This window comes from Pimephales promelas, chromosome 4 (assembly GCF_988280905.1).
Source record: "Pimephales promelas chromosome 4, fPimPro1.hap1.1, whole genome shotgun sequence".
Classification (NCBI taxonomy): domain Eukaryota; kingdom Metazoa; phylum Chordata; class Actinopteri; order Cypriniformes; family Leuciscidae; genus Pimephales; species Pimephales promelas.
In genome coordinates, this window is record NC_142772.1 from 48212287 (window position 1) to 48238235 (window position 25949).

A 25949-nucleotide genomic window follows, 5' to 3' on the forward strand; every position below is an offset into this window, starting at 1 on the left:
CACATTTTCTTAAATATATACATGCATGTGTGTGTAATTATATATACAAAATAATTATAAAAAGCACACACAAATATATTATGTAAACACAGACTTTTATTTTGGATGCGATTAATCGCAATTAATTTTTGCACAGCCCTAATATATATATATAGGTATATATATCTAAAGGTAAAATATGAAGATTCAGATGCAAAAGCCTCTAAATAAATGCCATTTGAAATTTTCTTCTTTAATGATGATTTTTATCAAACTTGTATATTTAAGTTCAGTAATTTCACTTGAATAACAATTAATAGGTAATTATCATTGCCATTTAAGTGAAATCACTGAACTTAAATATACAAGCTTGATATATATATATACTGAGGTTTTGTTTAGCTAGAATTTATTGCACAGATCACTGAATATTTGAATTCGACTCAAACCTGAAATACTTTAGTTTTGTTCTATAAATGCAGCATTTGGAATGTTGTGGTTCTAAGTTCCGGTGCCAATTTTAGAACCAGTTCTGGATGAAATGGTATTCTGATCTAGATTCTGATCACATCAATTTGTAAATGTAAATGGGTGGGGAAAACAGTAGTTGATTTTCAGTATATTACCCATATTAATGTAATGCATGCCACTTAGTTATGGGGAATAAAAAGCAGATCACATGCACATCTGTTTAACAAATAGGCCTACTTCATTGTTTACTTCACTTTGCAAATCATATGTATTCTTAGATAAGTAGATATGACCATGTATGTATGCTGTGCATGAAATCAGATGGATAAAATGTGATCACTCAGGTTTTTATGGTACACACGATGTACTTGTGCACATGATTAGTATTAGTATACAAGACTTTACAGCATGGACAGAGAAAGCTTCCGAACTTTTGTTTGTGAATGCAACAGATTTCCACAATCTTAATAATAAAAAAAGGTTAAGTCAAAAGGAATGTTTTATCTCATCTCATCTTTATTGAATTCTTTTAAGATTAATGAAAATGTAAATGTGTATCTTTAATTAGATGCTCTGTCAAAATGTTGGGTAAGGCATTCATTTGTTAGAATAAAAATCTAAAGAGAGTATCATGGATCAGGATCATGGTCACGTGAGCGTTATTTACACTTGAAAATAAAGGTCACTGCTCTCACGGTTTGGGTGGGTAGAGATTGCGACTATTTTTAGTTATGGCTGTTCATAGTAGAAGCCACAACTCAAAGTAACTCGAGTGAGTTAAACGTATTTCACAAGATGTAAACAACATTGGTCCAGAAGCACTTCCTGTTTCAGTTCCTTTATTTCACATGTAAAGAAAACATCTTAAAGATGTTTGTTTAACTTTTTGATTCAGTTTTAAATGTTGTGTTGGTTGTATTTTATCCCAGCTTTTATGTAGTGTTAAAAAACTGAAACAGGAAGTGCTTCTGGACCAGTGTTGTTTACATCTTGTGAAATGGTCTATAATAACAGATGTTGTAGCAGTTGTTTAAACCGCATGCACACACATTATCCCTTATGTAAATAGTCGCATAGCCTCTTTTGTTTATTTGTGAGGCTACATGAAGAAAATCTGAAGCTCATGTTACATATATCTATTTATTCATCTGACACCTTTTCTTTGAAACTTTATATATATCCAAAAACGAACTATGCTAAATTAAAATGAAAAGGATGGATATTCAAACGCTGCTTATACAAAACATAAACAACGCAAGACCACATTGAGAATTACGCAACTTTAATTAAGTCTTCCATTGTTGAAATTTACAGCGTCTTTAAGAACACATCATTTCCTTTAAGCTGAACACGTTTTATTTCCAAAGTCGGTGAACGTTTAAGACGTGAAACACCAAACACCCAAACACAACACACACGTCAGAACTGCTGCGGCACACACCAGCGTATCACGTGACAGCAGCAGAATGGAACAGGTGCGCATGCGCGCGCCTCGAACTGAATGACATCAACATTCAGTGGGTCGGGAAAAAGGCAAAACAGATATTTGGACCACGATCCGGGTTTCACTCATCAATTTCCAGTATGTGCGGTCAGATTCTGTAAAGGATTAAAAACAAAAACATTAGGAATACTCGCAATAAAAAAATGCATTCGATTTGTTATTATTACATAATTACAAACAGGAGATGCATGTAATCTCGTGAAAAGTTGATCTCTAGTGGTTACATAAAACAGGAGTTGGAGCACAAAGAGGGTGGAGGACTTGCCTAGACATGTCACTCAGTAAGTGTGCAAACACATTTAACTGATCATACTTGTTTTTCTTTTAATTGAACATGTATAAAGGCAAATGCAAGTCAAAACAGAATTAAACAATAATAATATAATTATAAACAGTAGACAAAATGTCAGTAAAATAGACAAAAGCAAAAAACAATGAGCCAGGGGTAACATATAATTTAAAATAAATTCAAGAGAGGGAGGGAAAAATGCCCATTTTTCTCATTATAAAAAAGCATAATCTGATTACAAGTAAATTACCTCGATGTATTTTCCTCAGGATGTCGAGCTCTTGGTTCTCCTGCGTTTTTCACTGTTTTGCAGTTTTTCTGTTATTTTTCTCTCGTGTCCGGCTGGGGAATGGCGATTAGTGTTCAGTTCGATCTCCTTCTTACTTCTGCCTTTTCCTCCGGCATGGCAGGGATATTCCTCCAAGTTATAATAATCATATTGATCATAGTGGGCTTCTTCAAATGACACTAATCTATCGATGTCCGTGCCGGCCATGTTTATTAGAATATACTCTTGACTTGCTGCACGAGCTCTTCTCTTCTGTGAGTAAACAAACAACACTGAAGTCACGCAGTTTTCTGAAACGCCAAAGTCACGTGGGTACTAGAGCTCGGCGGTGATTGGCGGAGAGTTCTTGCTTTCGTGTGAGTGGCTGCATTTTAATACGATTCGTCTGATTGGTTCATTTGAAGCTATTGTGATTGGCTGACCGCTAGGCTGTTTTTATCCATGCTTCCATGCAAAAAGAAAGCTCACTTCCATGATATTTTTCTTCTTTTTTATTGACAGAAGTACATTCAACGTTAAAAAGTCATATAGGACTGTATATATATATTTTCATATAGTCAGTCATACGTATATTATACAATTCACACTGCATTCCTGAGCAGTTTTGCAGTTCTGTGTGATACAAACCATATGTTTTGTTTTGTTTTCCAACCATTTCAAATAAAAAATGTTCCATACAAATTTTAAAAATATATTACAAAAGAAGCATTTACGCGATTGTCTGCCTAAGTTTCCTACATACTTCTGCACAGCCTTCACAGTATGATTCCCATCCTATCCATGCTAGCAACATGCTAATCATGCTAACGACAATGTCAAACATGCTAACAATGTGTTAAAACATGCTAGCGACATGTTAAAACTTGCTAACAATGTATTAAACCATGTTAAGCAGGAAAGAATACAATTTAACTACAGACTAACTACTTACATGATAGCAACATGCCTATCATGTTAGTAACATGCTAAAAACAAGTTAGTAACATGCTAAAACTAGTCAGCAATGTGTGCAATAACATGCAAGTAACTTTTTTGTTTTTCTTTTTACTCTTATAAAGAAATCTAGCATTTCAAGATAAAAGTCTAAACATTTCAAGATTCTATTCGAAATTAATTACGAGAATAAAGTTATATTTTAAGAATAAAGTCAAAATTAAGAGAATATGTCTTCCATAAAAGTTATTTTGTGTGTGTGTGGCAGAACTGCAAGTGTGTGCGGCAATAAAGCACACACGCAACTTCTATGGAAGACTCGATTTGTTTCGACTTTATTCTCTTTTTTCCCCCAAAATTAATCAAAGTTATATCTCAGTAATTCCTTTTTAATGAGATGCACTTTTCTCCAAAACCAAAATGTAACAAAGTTTTAGGTGGTGTAGCCTAACTGTAGGCTGTTTGCTTTAACAGTTAGGCTATTGTTAGTAAATCTGTCAAAGCATGGTTGCGAAACCTTGAAAAAAATATTGCACATATGTCTTTAATAAATGTTCATTTTAGAAAACCACAGCAGTGCAAAATATGCAAGCACGTGGTGCAGCAGAAACAAGCCACAATGTGGCAGTGTGACTTCATGGTGTAACTTCATTAATGTCAATGTCGTTATGGCTTCACAAAGATGTCATTCACTCTCAGTTATTTTTAGATGTACAAAACAGCACGTTATTCTGCTGCTTTCTTACCATATTATTTTGATGCATTGTCTTAATGTACACGCTAGTTTGTTGCGCAAACAGTTTTACAGTTTCTCACCATAGCGGCTAATAAATCTGATGTCTCGCACATTCAGAGAAAACATCTTACACGTTGAAAAATAAGGTGGATAGACTATTTTAATAAGTTGGATAGACTATTTTAATAAGGTGGATAGACTATTTTAAGCTGTCTACCACTAGCAAAGCTTGCCAAAATGCTGAATGTGCTAAAATCATGTTAACAACATGCTAAAAATGTGTTAAAATATGCTACCAACATGGTTATTTATGTTGACAAGACAACATGCAAATCATGTTAGAAACATGTTTTAACTTTTTCTGAATAAAACCTCCAAACTTTAAGTTTTTCAAAATTATTTTGAACTTCTTCAACATTTGTCATCCAACTTTACTCTTGTTTTAACTAAAGTAGCAAACTCTGTTTATAATGATGTCTGTTATACTAAAACAAATCAGCACAGTATACAGTAGTACAATGTTAGTAGACCAAATAATGCAAATCAAAAACACACAATTAATGACACATTTAAGTTTTTCACAGTCATTTTTTTTTTTACCTCGTGTAACCTTTTTGTTATCTTGGTGGTGTTTGAGACAACACTCCCCTTAAAGTGCTTTGAGCGCAAAGAAAAGTGCTGTTTAAATGTAATTAATTATTATTGTTATTATTTTTAACCTGCTAGTATATATAAATATAAGTATATGTTTTCCTACTGTCCACCACAGTGACCCTCAGTAATGTGTGTTAAAACCAGACTGTAAAAGGGTTAAAACAATCAAATGTTCACACATAATATAAGTTATGTTATAATATTTTCTTCTATTATTTCAATGTTTTTATTATCATTGTATTCCAAGCTTTGGTAGTATTGTATTATTTACAGTCATGCCAATAAAGCAATTTTGAATTTAATATTAGCCTATGTAGCCTAAGTTAATCAAAAGTTCTCTATTTCTTTATACACAGTAAGTTCTCTCTTTCTGTACACGCCTGCAGCTTTTTACAACATGCGGGTGAAATCAGAGGGCAAAGGGCCACACAAAGACGCCCTGAATTTTATTCTATTATAAAAGCCCCCACTAACACAAGAATGGCGAGACGCTTGATAGACACAAGCCTTGTCGGACAGACCACGCCCACATTATGCCCAAGCCACGCCCCCATGGTCTGATGACACGTCCCGACGCTTTTCCACGTCGCGCGCCCAACGGTTGAGGCAGGGGAGGCTGCGCGCGTTCGTGCTTAGGCCGGGAAAAAATGGCGGCGCCCGTCTTGCGAGTGTCCACCCCTCGCTGGGAGCGGATAGTCCGGCTTCTCGTGTGTCTCTCAGGAATCCTGATATCCCTGTACGCTTTCCATGTGGAGAGGGAAAAGACTCGCGACGCCAGTTACCGCGCCATGTGCGACCTGAGCAGCTCCATCAGCTGCTCCAAAGTCTTCACGTCCAGGTGAGAGAGAGAGGGGCTGTGTGTCAAAACCTAGCGACTTCCCTACATAGACAACGTTTGTGTCTGTCATAGGTGCGTTTGAGCGCTCGGAAACAACATTTCGACCCCTTTTGTTTATTTTTAGTTCATTTTAGGGGCGTTCCAGAGTTTAAGTACGCGCGTGAAGAGCTGAAAATGCTGTCTAGATAGGGGGTTTCGGTTGGTTTTGACACACAGCCGGAGAGTCGCTCCGGGCCGCCTCACTGACTGAGAATTTTATCAAATAAAAATATTAGTCTTATGTTTATGGTGTTTTTTTGAAAAAGCTTATTGGCGTAGGCCACACATCTAAATATAAATGAAACTACTTTCTTTTAAAGCTGTATTTGAGTGTGGCTTTTGTCTTGTGAAACACAGTAGCAGCTAATGCTAACCGTGCTAATGAGTGAATGAGTTCAATATCAGTGTGCTGAATGTTGTAATAATACTCATATTATTTCATATGCGTTCATTTATGAGAATAAATATAAATAAATTGTGGCTTGGGGGTGAAATCAAAGCCACTCATTTATTTATAAGCATATTCAGCTAACATGACAGCACATCTCTTATATGAGTACAACAGGCTGTTTCATACCTGTCATCAGTTTATAACATATGACGTTTATCTGCACCTTTAAATGTGTTATTATTGATGTATATGGCTGAAGAAGTGGATGGGTTTGATCTGGGTTCAACTTTGGTTTAGTAACCTTTAAAATCAGTGTGGTTTATATATGAGAAGTCAGTTCCTGATTTTACTACTGAAGGAGACACCCTCACACATGATCTGACCTTTAATGGTGTGGTTAAGCAATTATTTATAGTGCTTACTTTATTTTATGGTTTGAACTATGATAATATCATCATTTGTTTATACTGATTAGATTAAAGTAATAATGTAATGATAACGTGTGAGGGCGTATCCTTCATTTGATATATATATATATATAAAAATGTTGACTGATATATATCAGGATAGATCAGCTTTCATAAGGGATTATTTTTCTTTTGCTTATCGAGATGACGGCAGACAGAACTGCTTTGGATGTGCTTCATGTGTCTTGCAGATCTGGTATTAATAGAGTCTCTGGCTTTATCTGTGATGTGCCCACTCATCACTGAGATAAATAGGACATCATTATATATCATGGTCACTTATTTTATTACCATCAAGTGTAGTTTAAGAGCTACGCAAGCTGTGTTTTAGCATATCTTGTCTTTGGTGATTGGGTTATTTGCTCACAGAGGAACGTCCTGAATGTTCAACTGAGAAAACAACCAAACAAAAGTCCCAGCTGGGTGAAGGTTTTCAGGAACGTTACATAATCAGGCTTCGTCTCTTAATCAGTCTCGCTCTTAAAGGGAACCAGCATTTATAGACTTAATTGTGCAGAGTTCAGTTCAGATGGCTTTGCGTGATCGAGATCTTTTGCTAGGCCTATGTTTCGCCGCTCTGTTGGGAATCAATCCACACAGCGTTGATCATTGAGTCTTCACTGCACTCCTATCTAAAGGTTTGTGGAAGGGGAAATATGTTATTTTATGCTCTAAGAGGAATATATATCTCATCTCAAATGGAGTTGCCAGACAAACCAAAGATAGTCTAATGGGTCAATGCTCGTAGCTTGTTTGCAGTTTCAGACCAGTGAACTCTTGTATTTAAAGTGGAATTAATTTGGAGTGCAGCAAACCTGAAATGCAGACACTAGAACAGAAGATAATAGCATTATTTTGATGCAGGTATCAGAAATTGAATTGACTAGGTCCTTAAAGAGAGCAAAAATTGTCCTTTAAGTAAAAAATTCAATTTATTTTGTCCATAAGGAAATTGTTTTTTAACAGTAATGTACAAAGCTTTACAGACTAGTCTGGACTCCATCGCATCTTTCATTGGCCAATAACTTCGAAGAGGCCGTCTGACTGACATGCAAAGCAACCAATCACATAGGGGTGGGCGATATGGAAAAAATATCATATCACGATTTTTTTAGGAAAATCACGATCACGATTTTTTATCACGATTCTTTTTCAAGTTGGTTTTAATATTTTGCAAGTGGCTGTTCTTCACTGAATAAATTGATTCTTATTAAAGCTATATTAAAGTTCTCAGTCAGTGAGTGATTTTCTCCTTGTGTTTTTTTTGTTGTTTTTTTTTGTTTTTTGTTTTATTAACACTAAAGGGATAGTTCCCTCAAAAATGAAAATTGTCTTAATTTAGTCTCTCAAGATGTTTTAAACCCAAATAAGTTTCTTTCTTCTGTTGAAAATAAAAGTTATTTTGAATAATGTGGGTAACCGAACAGTTGCTGGTCCCCTTATAGTTTTTTATAGGTTCTCTCCTGCATGGAAGTTAATGGGGACCAGCAACTGTTTGGTTACCCACATTAAAAAAAAATGTCTTTTGTGTTCAGCACAAGAAAGAAATTAATACAGGTTTGGAACAACATTAGAGTGAGTAAATAATGACGGATTTTTTTTGTTTTTTTTTTGTGAACTGTCCCTTTAAGGACAAGCGGCAGTGCTATGTATTCCTGTCGCTTTTAGACCAGCACGCGACGCGTTTAATATAGACGCATATTACACCAGATATTCTCTCAAATGTTTGCTTTCACTTTAGACATAGCCTGTATGTAAACATTGTGTGTATTTAACAGAATTAGCATAATAAGACTCGAAAGATAACTTAGTCCAGTATTCAGGCGCTGTTTGACAGGCTTCTAGTGCCTGTGTGCGTCGGGGGTTATGCGGTCAGGAAAGCGCACGTTAGAACAGCGCATCAGCGCGTGAATTGAATGTTTAACCGGCAAGGCTTATGCAAATAATGAACTTTTGTGAATTGCAGTTTCCCGTACCTATTCATTAACGTGTGATCATGTGTAGGCTACGTCGCGTTGTACAGTTGAGACGGAGGAGCCAGAACTGAACTGATAGAATGCACTGTAACACGATACTACGATATTTCTTCAAAAGCAGATCGTGGAGACATTTTAATCGTCCACGATTAAAAATCGTCATATCGCACACCCCTACAATCACAGTTTGTTTTGTTTAGGGGTGTGAAAATGACGCCTACAATAAAAGACAGGCGTGTAAAACTCTTGGATGTATTTGACAAAGTTTATCCCATGCTTCACATAATTGAAAATCCATCTTTTAGTTGATCCTGATAAACGCTCATTATCACAGTTATAAACATTACAGCTTTCTTTTTCCATGAGGGGGTTTGGCATCACGACGGCTTTGTTTCCAGGTAGAACGTTAACGAAAGCGACTCGCACATCTTTCGTAAGTCCTGTAGAATTCAACCAATCAGATGATGAACTCGTGAAGTGTTTCCAATTTTATGTTCCTTATGCATCAGTTCAGCCAACAGTTTGTTAGTGTAATGTCTGAGACTATTTACAGACAGACCTGTTGATGTTCAAATCGCAAGTTTAAGAAGGCATTTTTAAAAGCCAAAGTGAGGAACGACCCCATAATCCTGCACAGATCCACGACTAAGAGAAATTACTGTTACCTTGGCAATGAACGTCATTTTAAAAGAGCTTTTCAGAGAACGCCCTATCCCATGAAGCATTGTGGGTGATCAAGCTTGTGTAATTGCTATGTATAGAGCAACTCATTACCAGGGTTGAGTATCGAGAATCGAGTATCGATTGGAACCGGGACTAACTTTTAATTTTTCCCGGAATCGTTCAAAAGTTCAAATTTCGATTCCTAGTTTCAATATTCACAGTCCGCCGAGCGGAAGAAGAAACCACTGAACAACACCAAAGAAGAAGCGTCTACCGGAAGTGTTGGCATAACCGCGCGAGTCGAACATGAGTAGCTTACGTCGGTGGTCCAAAGTGTGGCTTCACTTTTCTAAAAAAAGGTGTTTGGCACTGGTGTTGGCTCTTTGATGACTCCATTGGTAGGAAGTTATGAAGCTGCAGTGCTGTTACAGGCCTTTTCCAGGGTTAGATTATAGAAAAGATTTCAGGATTTTCATATACTTCAGACCCATATAAGAGACAGATTCCAGTTCTACATAAACCGTATTTGGAATCCAGTTTCTACGTTCAAGTTTACTCATAAGGTGGTGATACACAGGGCAACTTTTTGAGCAATGTTGCCATTAACGGTCAACAAGATGAGACACAGGTCCCACGACCGGTCCAAATTATACAGATAGGAATATATTGCCCATTTTCAATGGGAAAGTACCCAAGCAACAATCGCTCGGCAAGATTGTCCAGCAACATTGCTCAAAAAGTTTCCCTGTAACTTTGTCAATTTTCAAAATGCTTTTTATTGTTTATTGTGTTGGTAGTATATGTGAATTAACAATGTTTACTCGCTCTCCGTGCTACCTGGACCGAGAAATTCGTGTTTATTTGTCAGTAGAGCGTTAAATATAATGCAGTTAAAATTGACTATTTTTACCCAATATTTATCCTTGCTGTGTCTGGAATGCAAATGCTGGAATTGGATATGACTGGAAACCACCACATTTCTCCTTTATTGGTGTAGTTTCAAACAATTAGGGTCAGTTCGCACCAATAAAGGGAAACCATTCTGTTTATATGCGCATGCCTTGATCATTGTGTAGTTTTGATTTAGGCCAGATATTCTGTCTGAATGTTCTTGTGTTCCCAAGAGGAGCCCTGAGCGCTAAGATATATATATATATATATTTATATATACTGTATAGGGGTGTCACGATTTCGATATTAAATCGAAATCGATCGAAATTAATTCAATGGTATCGAAATCGAAATAAAAAATGGTATCGTCGATACTGCCACGCCCCATGTCGTGTCCGTGATGGAAAGTTCGGATCGTTTTACTGACTCTATTGTTCAATCTCGTTCATCAAAATTAACTAAACTTTTTTGCTAGTCATTTCAGGGGCTTTAAATGTTATACTATTAACATGCAAATTCCCCGAACATTAAGAAGATGTACATATTGAATGCAGTGAAAAATAATTTACAGAGAACATAATTACTTTACCTCCCGAGTCTTTTGTTCATTTGTCGCGTGACAGAGGCAATGAACAGGTCGTTTATGATGAATGACTCATTCATGATGAACGACTCATCACAGTGTGGAAAACAAAACACCTGTTGAAAGGCTGCGAGTCCTCTAACTGACACATATGGCAACTATAGAAGACCCATCAACGGAACTTGAACACCCTCCTGCTTCTCTGAAGTCGCCGGTGTGAAGGTATTTTGGATTTGCAGTGCGGTATGTTGACAGCGTTCGCGTTGTCGACAAAACAGCCACAGTTTGCAAGCTCTGCTATGTGCGTGTACCATATTCGTCCTCTGGCAACACGATTAACATGGTTGCGCATCTCCGCAGACAGCACAAAAATATAGATTTGTCGGTCAAACCAACAACTGTACAAACTACTCTCCCGTCTCCATTTGGAATTAAACTTCCAAGTAACTCAACTCATGCAATTACAAGCGCCTTAGGAGTATTCATCGCTGCAGATATGCGACCTTATTCGGTGGTGGAAAACTCCGGATTTAGGGCCGGTTCACATATCACGTCTTTTGCACGCTCAAGTTCGTTATTTCAAATGTAGGCGCACGGTATGCGCGCTCATAATGGAAGCGGTGCGGCGCGCTCTTTTTTTCCATGGGCGTCCGCGCCGCGTCGAGATAAAAACATCTCAACTTTTCAGAATACCGCAAGCGCACCATACGCACACAATAGGTCATGTGACAAGAACCAACTGAAGCGCAACCGCCCTGGCGCTTTGCAAAATGAAGAATGCGGCGCGCCCAGCGTTTTCTACGCGTTTTTAGGCGCTATATGTGAAACTGATAATAGCAGCTCTAAACAAAACAACATATCCCTCTTTAGGAAGAACATAAAATAATGAAAAATACAGTCATCATTCTCAGGGGATAAAAAGTAGTTATTTGTGTGGTATATGTTTTTTTTATAACAGAATATAACTGTTCGGAAATAGTTTAAGATGCTTAATTATTCAGAGAAGACTAGTATGGAGTCTATGGACATTGCTGTTTTATTGCTTTTGTTTGTTTTGTTGTGATTGTGAACATAAAGCTCATCTTCTGAGAAGACTGCAGTTACAAAAGCAAAGTAACCTGCCATTTAGTTTCTCTTAAGTTTCCAATTGACTTAATAAAGTTATTGTTACATTTATGATGTTACTTGTTTTTGTTATATTTTAAATTTGGCAATGGTGTAGTGTACATTGTGAACAAATTTATATTGCAAAATGCATAAATGTGTAGTCTAAAAATTGCATAGCAATCTGCGCTTTACATTTTTTTTTAAATCGAGAATCGAATCGAATCGTGACCTTAGAATCGATAACTTAATCGAATCGAGGATTTGCAGAATCGTGACACTCCTAATACTGTATATATATATTTATAGTCTCTAATGTTGTCTGCTTTCAACTTCTGCTTTTTTACGGTTTCTTTCTGTTGTGTTCATCTTCTCTCTAGATGGGGTCGAGGATTTGGACTGTTGGGATCCATTTTTGGGAACGACAGTGCAGTAAACCAGCCAAACAGTGTCTATGGGATTTTGTTTTATGTCTTTCAGCTGTTACTAGGTAAGAACGATCATAAACCGCATTATGATATGCAGATTATGCCACTGTTTTACATTAACAGGTTTTGTGAAAAAAATCCTGTTTGATTTTTCAGACATGGGCTAAGTGTTCATTGAAGCGATAACTATATCTGTCTAAAGACGTTTCAGTAAGGCCGTTAAAATCGATTCCCTATTTTCATTTTCGAAACTTGTGTTGGTTGGTCCGATCGATTGTGCAATCGTTTTTCAATCGTAAAGTGACACCCCTAACAGGTACTTTATTAGGGATGCACCAGTATAGAAAGTATATGCCATAATAAATGTTCCTTTATGGCCAGAATCTTGATATTTCAAACTATATGCGTCTATTGGTCCCTGATGAATGTCTTTGGTCTTTGAGTGCATTGTTTTTTTTACTCTCCGTTCTGCATCAAGTTCAACTTTTAAAAATGTGTTGAGATTTCTGCGTGCACTTTTGTTCAATGTAGCTTTATTTAAACTAGGGCTATTTTCACTTACAATTTCTCAACCGCTTGATTGTTTATTCAGCTCTTTACATGATACCTTATGTATCAATATTATATTATATTATATTATATAGAGCGATATAAACTGCTTGTATCATCGCAAAATGTAAACCATATTGTCGCCCAGCTCTAATCTGATAGGCATGAAGATATAATGAACTTTAACATCATGTTTTTTTTTTCTGCAAAGTTGCTTTGAAACAATGTGTATGCGAAAACATTATACAAATAAAATTGACTTGACTTTATTTTGACAGTTATGAAAACAATATAATTGAGAAACTGTTATGGTGTTTAGTAGTTTTCAGTAGGTGTGGAAGTGCAATTTTATTTTGATATAATTTGTTTTTATTGTTTTTTGATATATTTTTTTTTATTTATATTTTTCAGTTGAATTATATATTCAAAGATCAATGAAATACACTGATTAAAAATAAAACAATAAAAAGTGTTGAATTACTTTTGTTTTTCAGTTTAATTATATATTTAAAGAAGGGCTGTCAAAGATTAATCGCGATTAATCGCATCCAAAATAAACGTTTGTTTACATAATATGTGTGTGTACTGTGTTTAATTATTTGGCTTGTATAAATACACACATGTATATATTTAAGAAAAATGTGTTCTATTTATATTAGGGCTGTCAAACAGTTAATCGCGATTAATCGCATGCAAAATAAAAGTTTGTTTTTACATAATATATGTGGGTGCATGTATAAAAAATATTTTATATAGAAATAATATTTTTTTCTTAAATATACATGCATGTGTGTGTATTTATATATATATTAGGGCTGTGCAAAAATTAATTGCGATTAATCGCATCCAAAATAAAAGTCTGTGTTTATTTACACATAAAATATTTGTGTGTGCTGTATATAATTTTGTATAAATAAATACCTATGCATGCATGTAAATATTTAAGAATAATTTGTGCTTAAATTATGCATTTATATAAATACATAATCCATTATATAAATATAAATATTTTATATATGAATAACACATTTTCTTAAATATATACATGCATGTGTGTGTATTTATATATACAAAATAATTATATACAGCACACACAAATATATTATGTAAACGCAGACTTTTATTTTGGATGCGATTAATCGCAATTAATTTTTGCACAGCCCTAATATATATATATATATATATATATATATATATATATATACACACAAAATAGTTATACACAGTGCACATATATTATGTAAAAACAAACTTTTATTTTGCATGCGAAATGATGCGATTAATCGTTTAAAAACGCCAATAAAAAGATCAATGAAATACACTTATAAAATGACAATTAAACATAAAATAATAGGTGAAGTTTCTAAAGTCAGTGGTGTTGAATTACAAATTTGTTTTTGTTCATTTGTATGTTTTTTAGATAAATGATATATTCAAAGATCAATGAAATACACTGATAAAAAAGACAACTAAAAATAAAACAATAGGTGAAGTTTCCAAAGTCAATGATGTTAAATTAGGATTTTTCCCATAATCAAGCAGCCATAATTTTAACACAAGAACACACATGTTGTTTCCAGTTCCTTAAACTACATTTACTAGTGTGGGATTTATGTTGAAACTCGTAGGTGATAACATTCCTGTCTCCGTCTAGGTTTATTTGCGAAACACCTGATAGTTCACATCAGTTTGTGTAGTGTACAGTGTCTGTATTAGCCAGAGAGGAAAGTAAACTCGTATCGTTTCCTGTAACAGGATTGAGACTGATACTGTAAGGGATGTGCGAGCGTATCAGGTTATAGTAGGAACTTTAATGTCTGTAATCTAAAGCGGCCTCACAGACCTCTGAATTAATGCCTTCCTTGTTCATATCTGTCACCGCTGACGGGTGAAATCTCGAGTCGTTTCAGTGATAAAACACACGTCAAACATTCACAACCTTAGTTTAACCTCACGACTCCTGGCTTGACGGATTGTTAGGCAAACGCCTCAGTCTATCAGCTTCTCTTATGTCTTATTTACCTCATCTGGGTGTGTTATTATCATAACTAAAACATGGTTGTTAACAGTGCAAAAACTCAAAGTATCCATAGGGATGTCTAATTTTGCCACGGATGTCATGAAAAATTGTTTCCATGACAAAAACCGTATGATCCTAAAATAACCTTTTTGCTTCTGGGATGTAATATGACCTAGACATTTTTTTTGTGTGTGTGTGAGATTCAATGAAATTACTACAACCTGAATTTGTGCAAAACAACCACTGTCGTCGCCAAGAAAACAGATATGCATGTAATCTATGATAATTGGAGCGTGAAATATATTTTCTGTAACGTCATCACTGTTTAAAAACCTCCACAGACATTTAAAGCTAAACAAATCTAGAGAAACTACACTGAACAAAATTATAAACGCAACACTTTTGATTTTGCCCCCATTTTTTATGAGCTGAATTCTTAAGATCTAAGAGTTTTCCTTTGTACACAAAAGGCCTATTTCTCTCAAATATTGTTCAAAGATCTGTCTAAATCTGTGTTAGTGAGCATTTCTTCAATTAGACAGCATGATGGGAAAAAAAAACTAACAAAAAACAGATGTTACTGTTTTTGTTAATGAACATAAATTTAACATTAGCTTGAGTTAGGATGCAGATTTACTGTCAACTCACTGTCAAATATGCATTTCGAGACAACATGTTAATTTGAATATTGCAGCCTGCACGGCAAACTGTGCTGAAGAAATATGTTTCTATTCAGATATTTATTTTAAGGAAAATTAAAAATGTTTGAATGTTTTACCTCATATTTGTGAAATGTTCTCGTGTCTGTCACGATATGTTCTGACAATAAAGAGTAGTTTAAAAGCTCAATTAATGCTCTGGTTTATACAACTTTCACTTTAGGAGCAAAAATCTGCCTTTAACCCACTGATGGTCTTCCTTTATGAGTCACGTCCTGGGCCTTTTTTTGACCAAAGACCAAAATCGTGACTAATTTTTTTTTTACGACAACTTAGCATGCTCGGATCATGAACTTAATTTTTTGTGTGTTCACATACCTAATGCCAGAAATGTCACCAAGTTTCGTAACATTCAGATGAAGCTGTGATTTAAAAAAAATTCAAAACAGATTTTTTGTAGTCTGAATTTATTGGTGTGTATGTGTATAAAAGTGTGGGTGGGTGGGTGTAAATTTTTTGCACTCTTGATGTTGTAGAGTGTCAACCCTTTACTGCGGTGTTGTACTTTTAAGAATCGTGGCCGATTTGTAGATTGTACAAACAAAAATTCAGAGGACCGAAGACCACGAGTGTGACTATTTTTTTTACGACCACTTAGCATGCTCGGATCATGACCTCAATATTTTTTTGTATTCACATACCAAATGCCAAAAAAGTCACCAAGTATCATAACCTTCCGATGAAGCTGTGAATCTTAATAATTCAAAACAGAAAATTATTGACCGAGGACCATCAGAGGGTTAAACTTGAAAGAAATAAAGATTTGACTGTATTGTGATAATTATCGATATCGACTGATATAAAAAAAAATTATCGTGATTATTTTTTTGGCCATATCGCCCAGCTCTAGTTCAGCTCTTAAAAAATGAGGGCAAAAAAACGTGTTGTGTTTATAATTTTGTTCAGTGAAGCCGACTAATCGGCTACTGCGGTCCCTCCAGAAAAACGCGATTATGCGATCGCTGAATTCAATGCAAAATCAGCCAAAGTCCGCATATTTATGCGGGGGCCGCATTTTTTCAAATACGCCGCACTTTCGCCGCATAAATTGCAGATTTCCGTGCAAAATATGCGGGGTTTGCATAATTTCATAATCCTCGCATTTTCATTGCAAAAAAAGTCACATGTATCTTAGCAGAAAGTTGAAAAATGTTGCGTTTGCTTCACACAAGAGCAGCCATTTCCCCCTGTTTCCATGGGAACGTTATGAAGTGACGCAATTACGCGACGACAGACAGACTCACGGAGGCGATTGACATCTCACAAATCGAACTCGTATAACTGTCTGTCACACGTTCTACCGTCACATCGTTACTTAATAAACATCATAAGATAAAAGTAGCATCAAACAGAAATTACCCGCACGCATGGGGTGTTTGAGGCGCACATATAACACTGCAGAGAGCTCAACAGGAGCGCGCAGCTCTTAAAGGGGCCACACCTTATTTACACTCGTTACAGTCTGAAATAAAACAAGATGAGAAATTAAATATTCCCAGCACTTTCTATGATGTAGTATGCTTGCTTATCAAAGGAAGTAATAAGAAATGACTCTTACATTAGCCTAGTGAGAACAGGATGTTGGGGGAATCACTTTTTTTCTCTTTTTCATCAAACCACAATTTTTGCAAATTCCTGCAATTTCATCGCATAAAATTGCATAAATTTACGGTATGATGCTGGTAACCACAGCTGCCAGTAGTTTACACAAAAAAACTCCGCGTTTTTCTGGAAGGACTGAATACTATTATGGTAAATGTTATATATAAATCGCAAATTTTTTCACAAATTTTTGGAAATTACCACCACAAAATCAGTCATTTTGATCGCAAAAATCACAAAAAAAAAATCGTGAAATCCTGGAGGGACTGGCTACTGGGTTGTTAGATGTCTAGTCTTGACCAACCTGACTGATTCCTACACACACGCCTGCCTCATAATGTGCCGTTCTTCATTCCTCAGCGGTCATGTGGGCTTTGCTGACTCTGCTGATCTGTCCTCAGGTTCATTGTGCTTCTATAAGTGGACACACTGAAGTCTTTCTTCACACTATTGCAGCACATTTGCATAATGCCAGCGCGCGGTTGGCTCTCTGAGTGATGGACGGTTGTAATCGTGGAATCGTTTTGCACTTCCTTTAAACTGTTTTACATTTACTGTGCAGTTTCTCTTCTTATTTGAATGGATGAAGAGGCTGTTAGTTCAGTTACTCAAACGAGCTGCCTTCTAAAGTGGCAATTAAAGATTGCATTGAGGCGCTTGCTACGCCAAATACCAAGTCAGTTTTAATTTTTACCCCCACATTTTCCATTTTAAAACTTTTTTTTCATGCACCGTTCAATTTTGAGATTTGCTTTCATGTCGTGTCTCTTTTTTTCAGACTAGTGGGAAAAAAAAACATCCAAAGATTGAAGTGTTTTATTTTTTTATTGAACTTTATCTATTTAAATTTCAATCCATATCATTAAAATCTGTGAGTTTGGGTGAGAGATCTCCACTTCAGCAGCTTAAAAACACTTTTATTAATACTTATATATTCTGAAGATGTTCATATTAGAGTCCGACCGATAAAGGATTTTGAAGGCCGATACCGATACAAATATTTTTGGGTTTTAAAATCCGATATATCGGCCGATATTTTGTTTTATTAAATATTGTTGGATTTCACACACGTGTAAAAGAAAAGCTAACTTTTCTGCACAAGATGCGTTTGATACTTTTTCTCTATGTCTAAATGTTCACTCCTCGCAAGTATAACTTACATTTTACAATGCAGGGACTGTAACTAGAGATATGCTAGTTATAAATACAGTAATAATTACTTTATTTAGGCAGAACAAGTTCATTGTTGTTTCCAATCTCATTAATGTTAACGTTAGCGGTCTTCCACTGATGATAGTGGCATTAGCTAGCTTTGTGGTTGGCTAGTCTATGATGAGCCATAATTTAGCAATAGATAACATCATACTGCAAATTGTAAAACATACATTTTCAATATAACATGCCAAGGAGAGATGATGATTGAAGCGTGTTTCATCCGTTTTTATTTTATTTTTTAAATACTCATTTATCGGACATTATAACTGCCGATACCGATATTTTGGAAAATGCCTAATATCGGCCGGCCGATATATCGGTCTGACTCTAGTTCATATACCATTTGCTTGGTATTCCTAAAAACATTGTTATATTGTTTTTCTGTCTATTGACGGTATTTTCTAATGTTTGGAGTGATAAAAAGATTTACACACTGTTAAAAACCTTTGATATATCAACAAAATGAAACTAACTTTCTGATTTCTGTTATGGAAATGTTTGCCCATTATTTTTATATTTAATTGAAATGCTTCATTTTCTTATTTTAACAACAATTCAGAAAATTTGAAATACAATTTTTTCAAAAGCTAAATTAGATCATTTTTACCGTATTCACGAGTGGTGTCTTGCTTTGTTCAATCAGAAAACTAACAATTTAATACTTAATATTCTTAATATTTAAAATTGAATACTTTAACAATAACAGGTCCCTATGAAATATGTTGTAGGGATGCACCGATATGAACATTTTGGCCGATACGATAACCGATAATTCTTTATATTCGAATGCCGATAACCGATATATCGGCCGATAAATCTAAATCCAATTTTTATATAATTTTTGAAAGCCTGATTGCAAAAACAAAAGTCTCACAATTAAAATTCGTCCACTAACACAATTGTAATGTTCTCGTTATAATTTCATATAGCTGATAGGACAGCACATTTTGCACTTAACTATATTTTCCTCTTTGATTCCAATCATATTTCAAGCAATTAAGATCAATCATGTTGAACAGTGTGCATCTTAAGTGTCTCAGGTGTCAAGTGTTGAAGGAAATAATTCATTATTAATCAGCTTTAATATATCAGCCAAATTTTATTATCGGGCCGATAACGATAACATAAAAATGAGCAAATATCGGCCGATACCGATATATCGTGCACCCCTAATATGTTGTATTTCTTTCCCAAACTCCATGTCGTTTTTACGCTTTACTACAAATTTATCATCAAATACAGTGGTAATCAAATTAGTTTATAAAACTTTAACAGCTTAATCAATGAATCAAGTGAAAAAAGAACAATTCCTTTTCAAAAACATTGCATTTTTTTTGTCAGATAAGCTACAGCAAAGGTTTAATATATGAATTAAAACGTGAAAAAATGACGTTTCATTTCTGTTATAGTGGCCCTCTAAAGGCTGCTATGTCGAGCTCACGGTTTCGCAACAGATCCCTCGTGTGTGTGTGTGTGTGTGTGTGTGTGTAGCCTTGAACCAACAGACACTTGAACATGTTTTTAATTTCTGAAATCTTGATCTCCACTATGACCCGAATCTCAGACGCGAGTCTGAAGGTCTTCCTCTCTCCTGTCCTTGTCTGCTGCGTAAATGTGTGTGTGTGATCTTTTTGTCCTGCTCTGCCCTAATGCAATTTCATGACTATGAATAGCCAGACTGTGCCTGTGTGTGTGTTGAATGCCCTCTGTTCAGGAGAAACGTTCCCTTTTCCAAAGGGGTCAAGCGATGATTAGTGGAGGAAAGGTCAAGCCTGACCATGCCCCGCCCCCTTGTCATAAGCCACGCCCACTCATTTGACACTCAACCAATGTAGTTGTTTGTCTATGAAGGCACTTGCCCTTTAAATCATCATCTTAACTGCAATGCAACCTCATGAGTGTGTGATTTTGAAACGCTCTCTGCGTGTTACAGAAATAGAAACAGCCTGAGTGACAATACGTGTCATTCGTTCAGTATTCATTGTGTTGGCATGTGAAGTGACAAGTGAAGGAGTTGAGGACATTTGGCTTGGATTTTTCTTGTAAGAAATTATTAGTGTTAAACAAACTCAATCTGGTGATTCAACTGATAACATATATATTTTTTGTTGTTATAAGAAGAATATTGTTGTTTATTATTCCCATATTTTATTGTTTACACATCTATAGTGCACTAAATAAGTCTTTATATTATGTCTTTGCCAGTGTTGGGTAAGTTACTCTAAAAAAGTAATTAGGTACTAGTTACTAATTACCTCTTCAACAATGCAATTAGATTACTGTACTAATTTCTCTCTTTAAAAAGTATTTAATTACTTTTAATTACTAATTACTTTCAAAATCCCATATCAATCTCAACCAGCTGAATAATACAAGGATAGACATGAATCTGTTTTAATTCTTTCAAATAAATACTATAAAATTGCATGAATTATCCTTAAACTGAACAAAGGTGGAGAAGGTTACATTATAAAAACATAGTTTTTAGCATCAGACAATATATTTTGATGCTAAACCCACTATTTTTTTGTGTCTGATCTCATTACATTTCACACTTTTTCCATACATATTTTACAATAATTTATACGAATTTGTACGAGTGCGGTTGTAATTAGAGCCAGACCGATATATCGGTAGACCGATATTATCGGCCGATATTAGGCATTTTCCAAACTATCGGTATCGGCAGTTATAATGGCCGATAAATGAATATTTCAAAAATAAAATAAAAACGGACAAAACACGCTTGAACCATGTCATGAGTGTTGAAGTTGTATAGTTTGTCCACCAGAGGGCACTCTACACCGTTCCTGTCGGCAACACTCGTTGAGTTGGTCACGATACATACATTGCTTGAATAACAATTAAAAGAACGTCCCCATCAGTTCTCTTAACTCAAATAAGCATGACAAAATTTGTGACTATCATGTCGTTTAAAAAATAAATAAATAAAATATCGGCCGATATATCGGAATATCGGATTTTAAAACCCCAAAATATTTGTATCGGTATCGGCCTTCAAAATACTTTATCGGTCGGGCTCTAGTCGTAATATTTAGACACCTCATAAAATGCATACGAATCGCTGTGAGATCCGATTGATCTATACACAATATTTACCTCAATTACATGAGAAGTAACTGTAAATAAATTACAGATAAATGAAGAGTAATCCCTTACTTTACATTTTCAAGGGAAAAGTAATTAAATTACAGTAACTAATTACTTAGTAATTAGTTACACCCAACACTGGGCTTTGCTGATGTGGCATTAAAATAACTATAAAATGAAGAAATTATGATTTTTATAGATTGGATTTTCTATAAGAATTATATTGTTTATTTCTATTATTTATTTCCATATTGTGTGTGTGTGTGTGTGTGTGTGTGTGTGTGTGTGTGTGTGTGTGTGTGTAAAAATGAAGAAATAACAAAATAGTAATCTTTTTTTTTTTATGAAATGACTTTTTGCAGTTGATTTTATAGTGCAAATTAGGGGTGGGCGATATGGAAAAAATATCATATCACGATTTTTTTAGGAAAATCACGATCACGATTTTTTATCACGATTCTTTATCAAGTTGGTTTTAATATTTTGCAAGTGGCTGTTCATTACAGCCAAACTAATGTCCCTATGTTAAAAACAAAGCCTTAGGTAACAAAAGAAAAAAGAAAGCCACACATTTAGGCCAGTGGCGAAGATAAAAATCTTTGTCATTATTTTCTTTGTTATTAAAAAAATAAGACAAGATAAACATTACACAAATTAATATTCATATTAAATAAATAGTGCTTTATTTTTTCAGATGCAGTAGGTGTATTTAGCAGTAGCATTGAAGTAATTAAATGAACAAATATGAAATTAAAACACTACATAGACTTCACTGAATAAATTGATTCTTATTAAAGATATATTAAAGTTCTCAGTCAGTGAGTGATTTTCTCCTTGTGTTTTTGTTTTTGTTTTATTAACACTAAAGGGATAGTTCCCTCAAAAATGAAAATTGTCTTAATTTACTCTCTCAAGATGTTTTAAACCCGAATAAGTTTCTGTCTTCTGTTGAAAATAAAAGTTATTTTGAATAATGAGGGTAACCGAACAGTTGCTGGTCCCCTTATAGTTTTTTTTTATAGGTTCTCTTCTCTCCTGGAAGTTAATGGGGACCAGCAACTGTTTGGTTACCCACATTAAAAAAAAATTGTCTTTTGTGTTCAGCACAAGAAAGAAATTAATACAGGTTTGGAACAACATTAGAGTGAGTAAATAATGACAGATTTTTTTTTTTGTGAACTATCCCTTTAAGGACAAGTGGCAGTAGGCTACTATTTATTCCTGTTGCTATTAGACCAGCACGCGACGCGTTTAATATAGACTCATATTACACCAGATATTCTCTCAAATGTTTGCTTTCACTTTAGACATAGCCTGTTTATGTAAACATTGTGTGTATTTAACAGTATTAGCTTAATAAGACTCGAGAGATAACTTAGTCCAGTATTCAGGCGCTGTTTGACAGGCTTCTAGTGCCTGTGAGCGTCAGGGGTTATGCGGTCAGGAAAGCGCACGTTAGAACTGCGCATCAGCGCGTGAATTAAATGTTTAACCGGCAAGGCTTATGCAAATAATGAACTTTTGCGGTGTCCCGTATTTCACGGGGACTTTAACGTGTGATCATGTGTAGGCTACGTCGCGTTATACAGTTGAGAGACGGAGGCGCCAGAACTGAACTGATAGAATGCACTGTAACACGATACTACGATATTTCTTCAAAAGCAGATCGTGGAGACATTTTAATCGTCCACGATTAAAAATCGTCATATCGCACACCCCTAGTGCAAATGGTGTAATTGTACATTGCATTGTGGTTTTTACATAGGTGTTTCTGTGAATATAGCTTCTTAATGCTGAATGACATTTAATGATGAATACATACATTTGTTGCATCATTTTCATCTTCAAAATCATATTCTTACACACACCATCCTGTGTGAAGGTTATTATATTGAATGCGGTGGCAGTGCTTCAGTGCATTAACTGCTGTGTGTGTGTGTGTGTAGGTTTGACGGCCAGTGCGATGGCCGCTCTGATTCTCATGACCACCTCCATCGCGTCGGTGATGGGCTCCCTGTACCTGGGCTACATTCTCTACTTTGTCCTTAAGGACTTCTGCTTCATCTGCGTCACCACGTACCTACTGAACTTCATCTTGTTTGTGCTCAACTACAAGCGACTGGTTTACTTGAACGAGGCCTGGAAGCAGCAGCTCCAAGACAAGCGAGACTAGACACACAACAACCACAACAAGTATAGAAGGATAACAAATCATCCAACACGTGCGGGAAATGTGACCTCTGAAAATTTGTGACTTGCCACCAGGAGACCTTGCTTCCAAACAAATGTTCATTATGTTGTGTGTGTGTGTGTGTGTGTGGGTGCGCGCGCGTGTGTGTTAAGTGAAACAAAAAATTAAGGAAAAGTGTAACTTTAGGGGCCACAGATCACAGGTTTATTGGAAGGATTGGAAAACAGAAACACAAATCTTTGTCTGTTTTGATTTCTCGTTGGTTTTCTTTGTTCCCTGAGACGAAAATGAGGTTTGCGCTTTGATCGCGAGAGAGATAGAGCAGTCAGAAAGCTCTTAGGAAACTTCCAGTCAGTACAAACGGATGAAGGCGCGCTTTCCCTGGGGAATAAAATAACGGAGAAAACAATGTGAGACGTTTACTTGAATCCACTGGGAGAACCATTGCTCTTTGGGAGCAGCTGATTCCAGCGGGACTGAATTTAAAGGTTTATAAAGGGTAAACACGAGTGATCATGAGGCTAATGTACTGATCGCACAGATGATTCCACGAAAACGACAAATAAAGTGTAATTTTTTATGTTTACAGTTTTTTTTTTTTATTATTATTGTTTTGGAAGAGGACCACTCAAAACACACGAGAATGTGAGCTGTATGTGTCTAGATCAGATTGTATCTGTGACTACTTTTTTTATTTTTATTTGTTTGTTTCGCAGTTCTGTAAATAGCTGCCGCAAAGCAATATTCCAGACTAGTTTGTGTTTTACCGTCGAAACATTAAAAAGACCCATGTCCGTCACTTCCAGTGAGTGCTTTCAACAGCGATTGTGAGTTATTCTTCATGCGTTGTGCTCATTATGTTGATCCAGATTAAATGCTGCATTTATGTCCTGTTGGAGTTACTGTAATTATGAGATGGATGACCACAATCTTTCCAGTGGTTGTCTTTAGACTCGACGATTATTTATTTCTTTGCCAGACCAAATCGATGCAAATTTAAAGGACATCAATCTGTAAAAGGAGCAGTTCACCCAACAATGACCATTTTGTCATTATTTACTCGCCAAACTCGCAAGACTCATGAAATCTGAGAGGTTTTCGAAGTGGGAAGCGAAAGCTCAAGCTTGCGAGAACCAATGAGATTCATTCTCACACATATAGCCTGGCTAACGCCAGACCATGTATCATTGAGAATGAAGGCCAATTTATACTTCTGCGTAGGGTAGGTACGGCGTAGCATACCCACAGACGCGTCCCATATCGCGTACCCTTCGCCGTAGCCTGACGCGCACCTCCTCAAAAATGTAACTACACGTCGCGATGACGCGGACCGCAAGATCGGTGATTGGTCGGCTTGGTTGGGGCTGGGTATTGAGACAAATTTCACAATTCGATTCGATTTCGATTCACAAGCTTTTGATTCAATATCGATTATTTTGGATATCAGTTACAATAAATGGCCATTTTTCTCAAGGGAATCAAATCTCTTAACTAATGCTGTAAACTATCTATCTATTGCTGAGTCTTCATTAGCCTAATATGAAGGTAATAATGAACTGTTTTGTAGCTATACAAACACTTAAATTACACTTATTTAATAGGGTGTATATATTTAGCAAAATTTTATTTTATTTTTTTCTAGCTGACTAACGAGTTGATGTGGGTTTTCTGAGGTAAATATGACGATACATGACATTGATTACAAGCTGTTTAACTGACGTCTTTCCGCGGTTGAAACGCTGATTGAGCGAATTAATTTGACATGATCCGGATTTGGATAAGTTGTACTCTATCTTTAACACACTTTCAGATGCTCATTCATGTTTATTTGGCGCTGTGACTGGTATTATTAAGCCGGAAGAGAGATCAGCGCTGCTGCTTCTCCAGAGCGATCTCACGCCACAGCGACAAAACGCTATTTATGTTTTTGAATTTCTAAAGAAAATGGACGTAATTTGAAAATTGAGACTTTGTTTCATATCAATAGTAACAAAGAACAAAGGAAATTGCGAATTTTTGGATGCGCGCAGCCGCGATACAATGATCCATTCATTCAAATGAAACAGGAGACTAATCGATTCTTGAGATTTAAGAATCGATATCGGTTCGTAAAAATGAGAATCGATTAATATCGAGAAATCGATATTTATTACCCAGCCCTAGGCTTGGTAGCATTGTATTTCCTACTACGCATTTCCGCACGTACCTTCTCACGAATTTCCACACGTACCATCTCTTCCAACGTCTTCTCTTGTTTCTGCCTTTCAGTTTTAGTAATTTCACTAAAATTAACTGTTTTTCCACCTC

General features: G+C 35.7%; 2 protein-coding genes across 2 annotated transcripts; one reads left to right on the forward strand and one right to left on the reverse strand.

Moving 5' to 3' along the window:
• Window positions 1–1715: 1715 nt before the first annotated feature.
• On the reverse strand, window positions 1716–2808 carry LOC148981779 (nuclear protein 2-like). Its single transcript, XM_089130643.1, has 2 exons — window positions 2494–2808; window positions 1716–2049 (listed from the first exon to the last, which is right to left on the reverse strand). Exon 1 carries the CDS (start codon window positions 2737–2739, stop codon window positions 2509–2511), a length of 231 nt encoding a protein of 76 aa, XP_088986769.1. The 5' UTR covers window positions 2740–2808; the 3' UTR covers window positions 1716–2049; window positions 2494–2508.
• Window positions 2809–5426: 2618 nt separating this feature from the next.
• On the forward strand, window positions 5427–23759 carry vkorc1l1 (vitamin K epoxide reductase complex, subunit 1L1). The gene is made up of 3 exons (XM_039661576.2): window positions 5427–5693; window positions 12188–12297; window positions 23398–23759. The coding sequence occupies exons 1-3, from the start codon at window positions 5503–5505 to the stop codon at window positions 23622–23624; spliced, it is 528 nt and encodes a 175-aa protein (XP_039517510.2). The 5' UTR covers window positions 5427–5502; the 3' UTR covers window positions 23625–23759.
• Window positions 23760–25949: the final 2190 nt, after the last annotated feature.

Coding starts and splice junctions, on each gene's coding strand:
- LOC148981779 (XM_089130643.1), bottom strand. CDS start 2,739: ATGGCCGGCACGGACATCGATAGATTAGTGTCATTTGAAGAAGCCCAC.
- vkorc1l1 (XM_039661576.2), top strand. CDS start 5,503: ATGGCGGCGCCCGTCTTGCGAGTGTCCACCCCTCGCTGGGAGCGGATA. Junction 5,694..12,187: donor TCCAAAGTCTTCACGTCCAG/GTGAGAGAGAGA, acceptor TCTTCTCTCTAG/ATGGGGTCGAGGATTTGGAC. Junction 12,298..23,397: donor TGTCTTTCAGCTGTTACTAG/GTAAGAACGATC, acceptor GTGTGTGTGTAG/GTTTGACGGCCAGTGCGATG.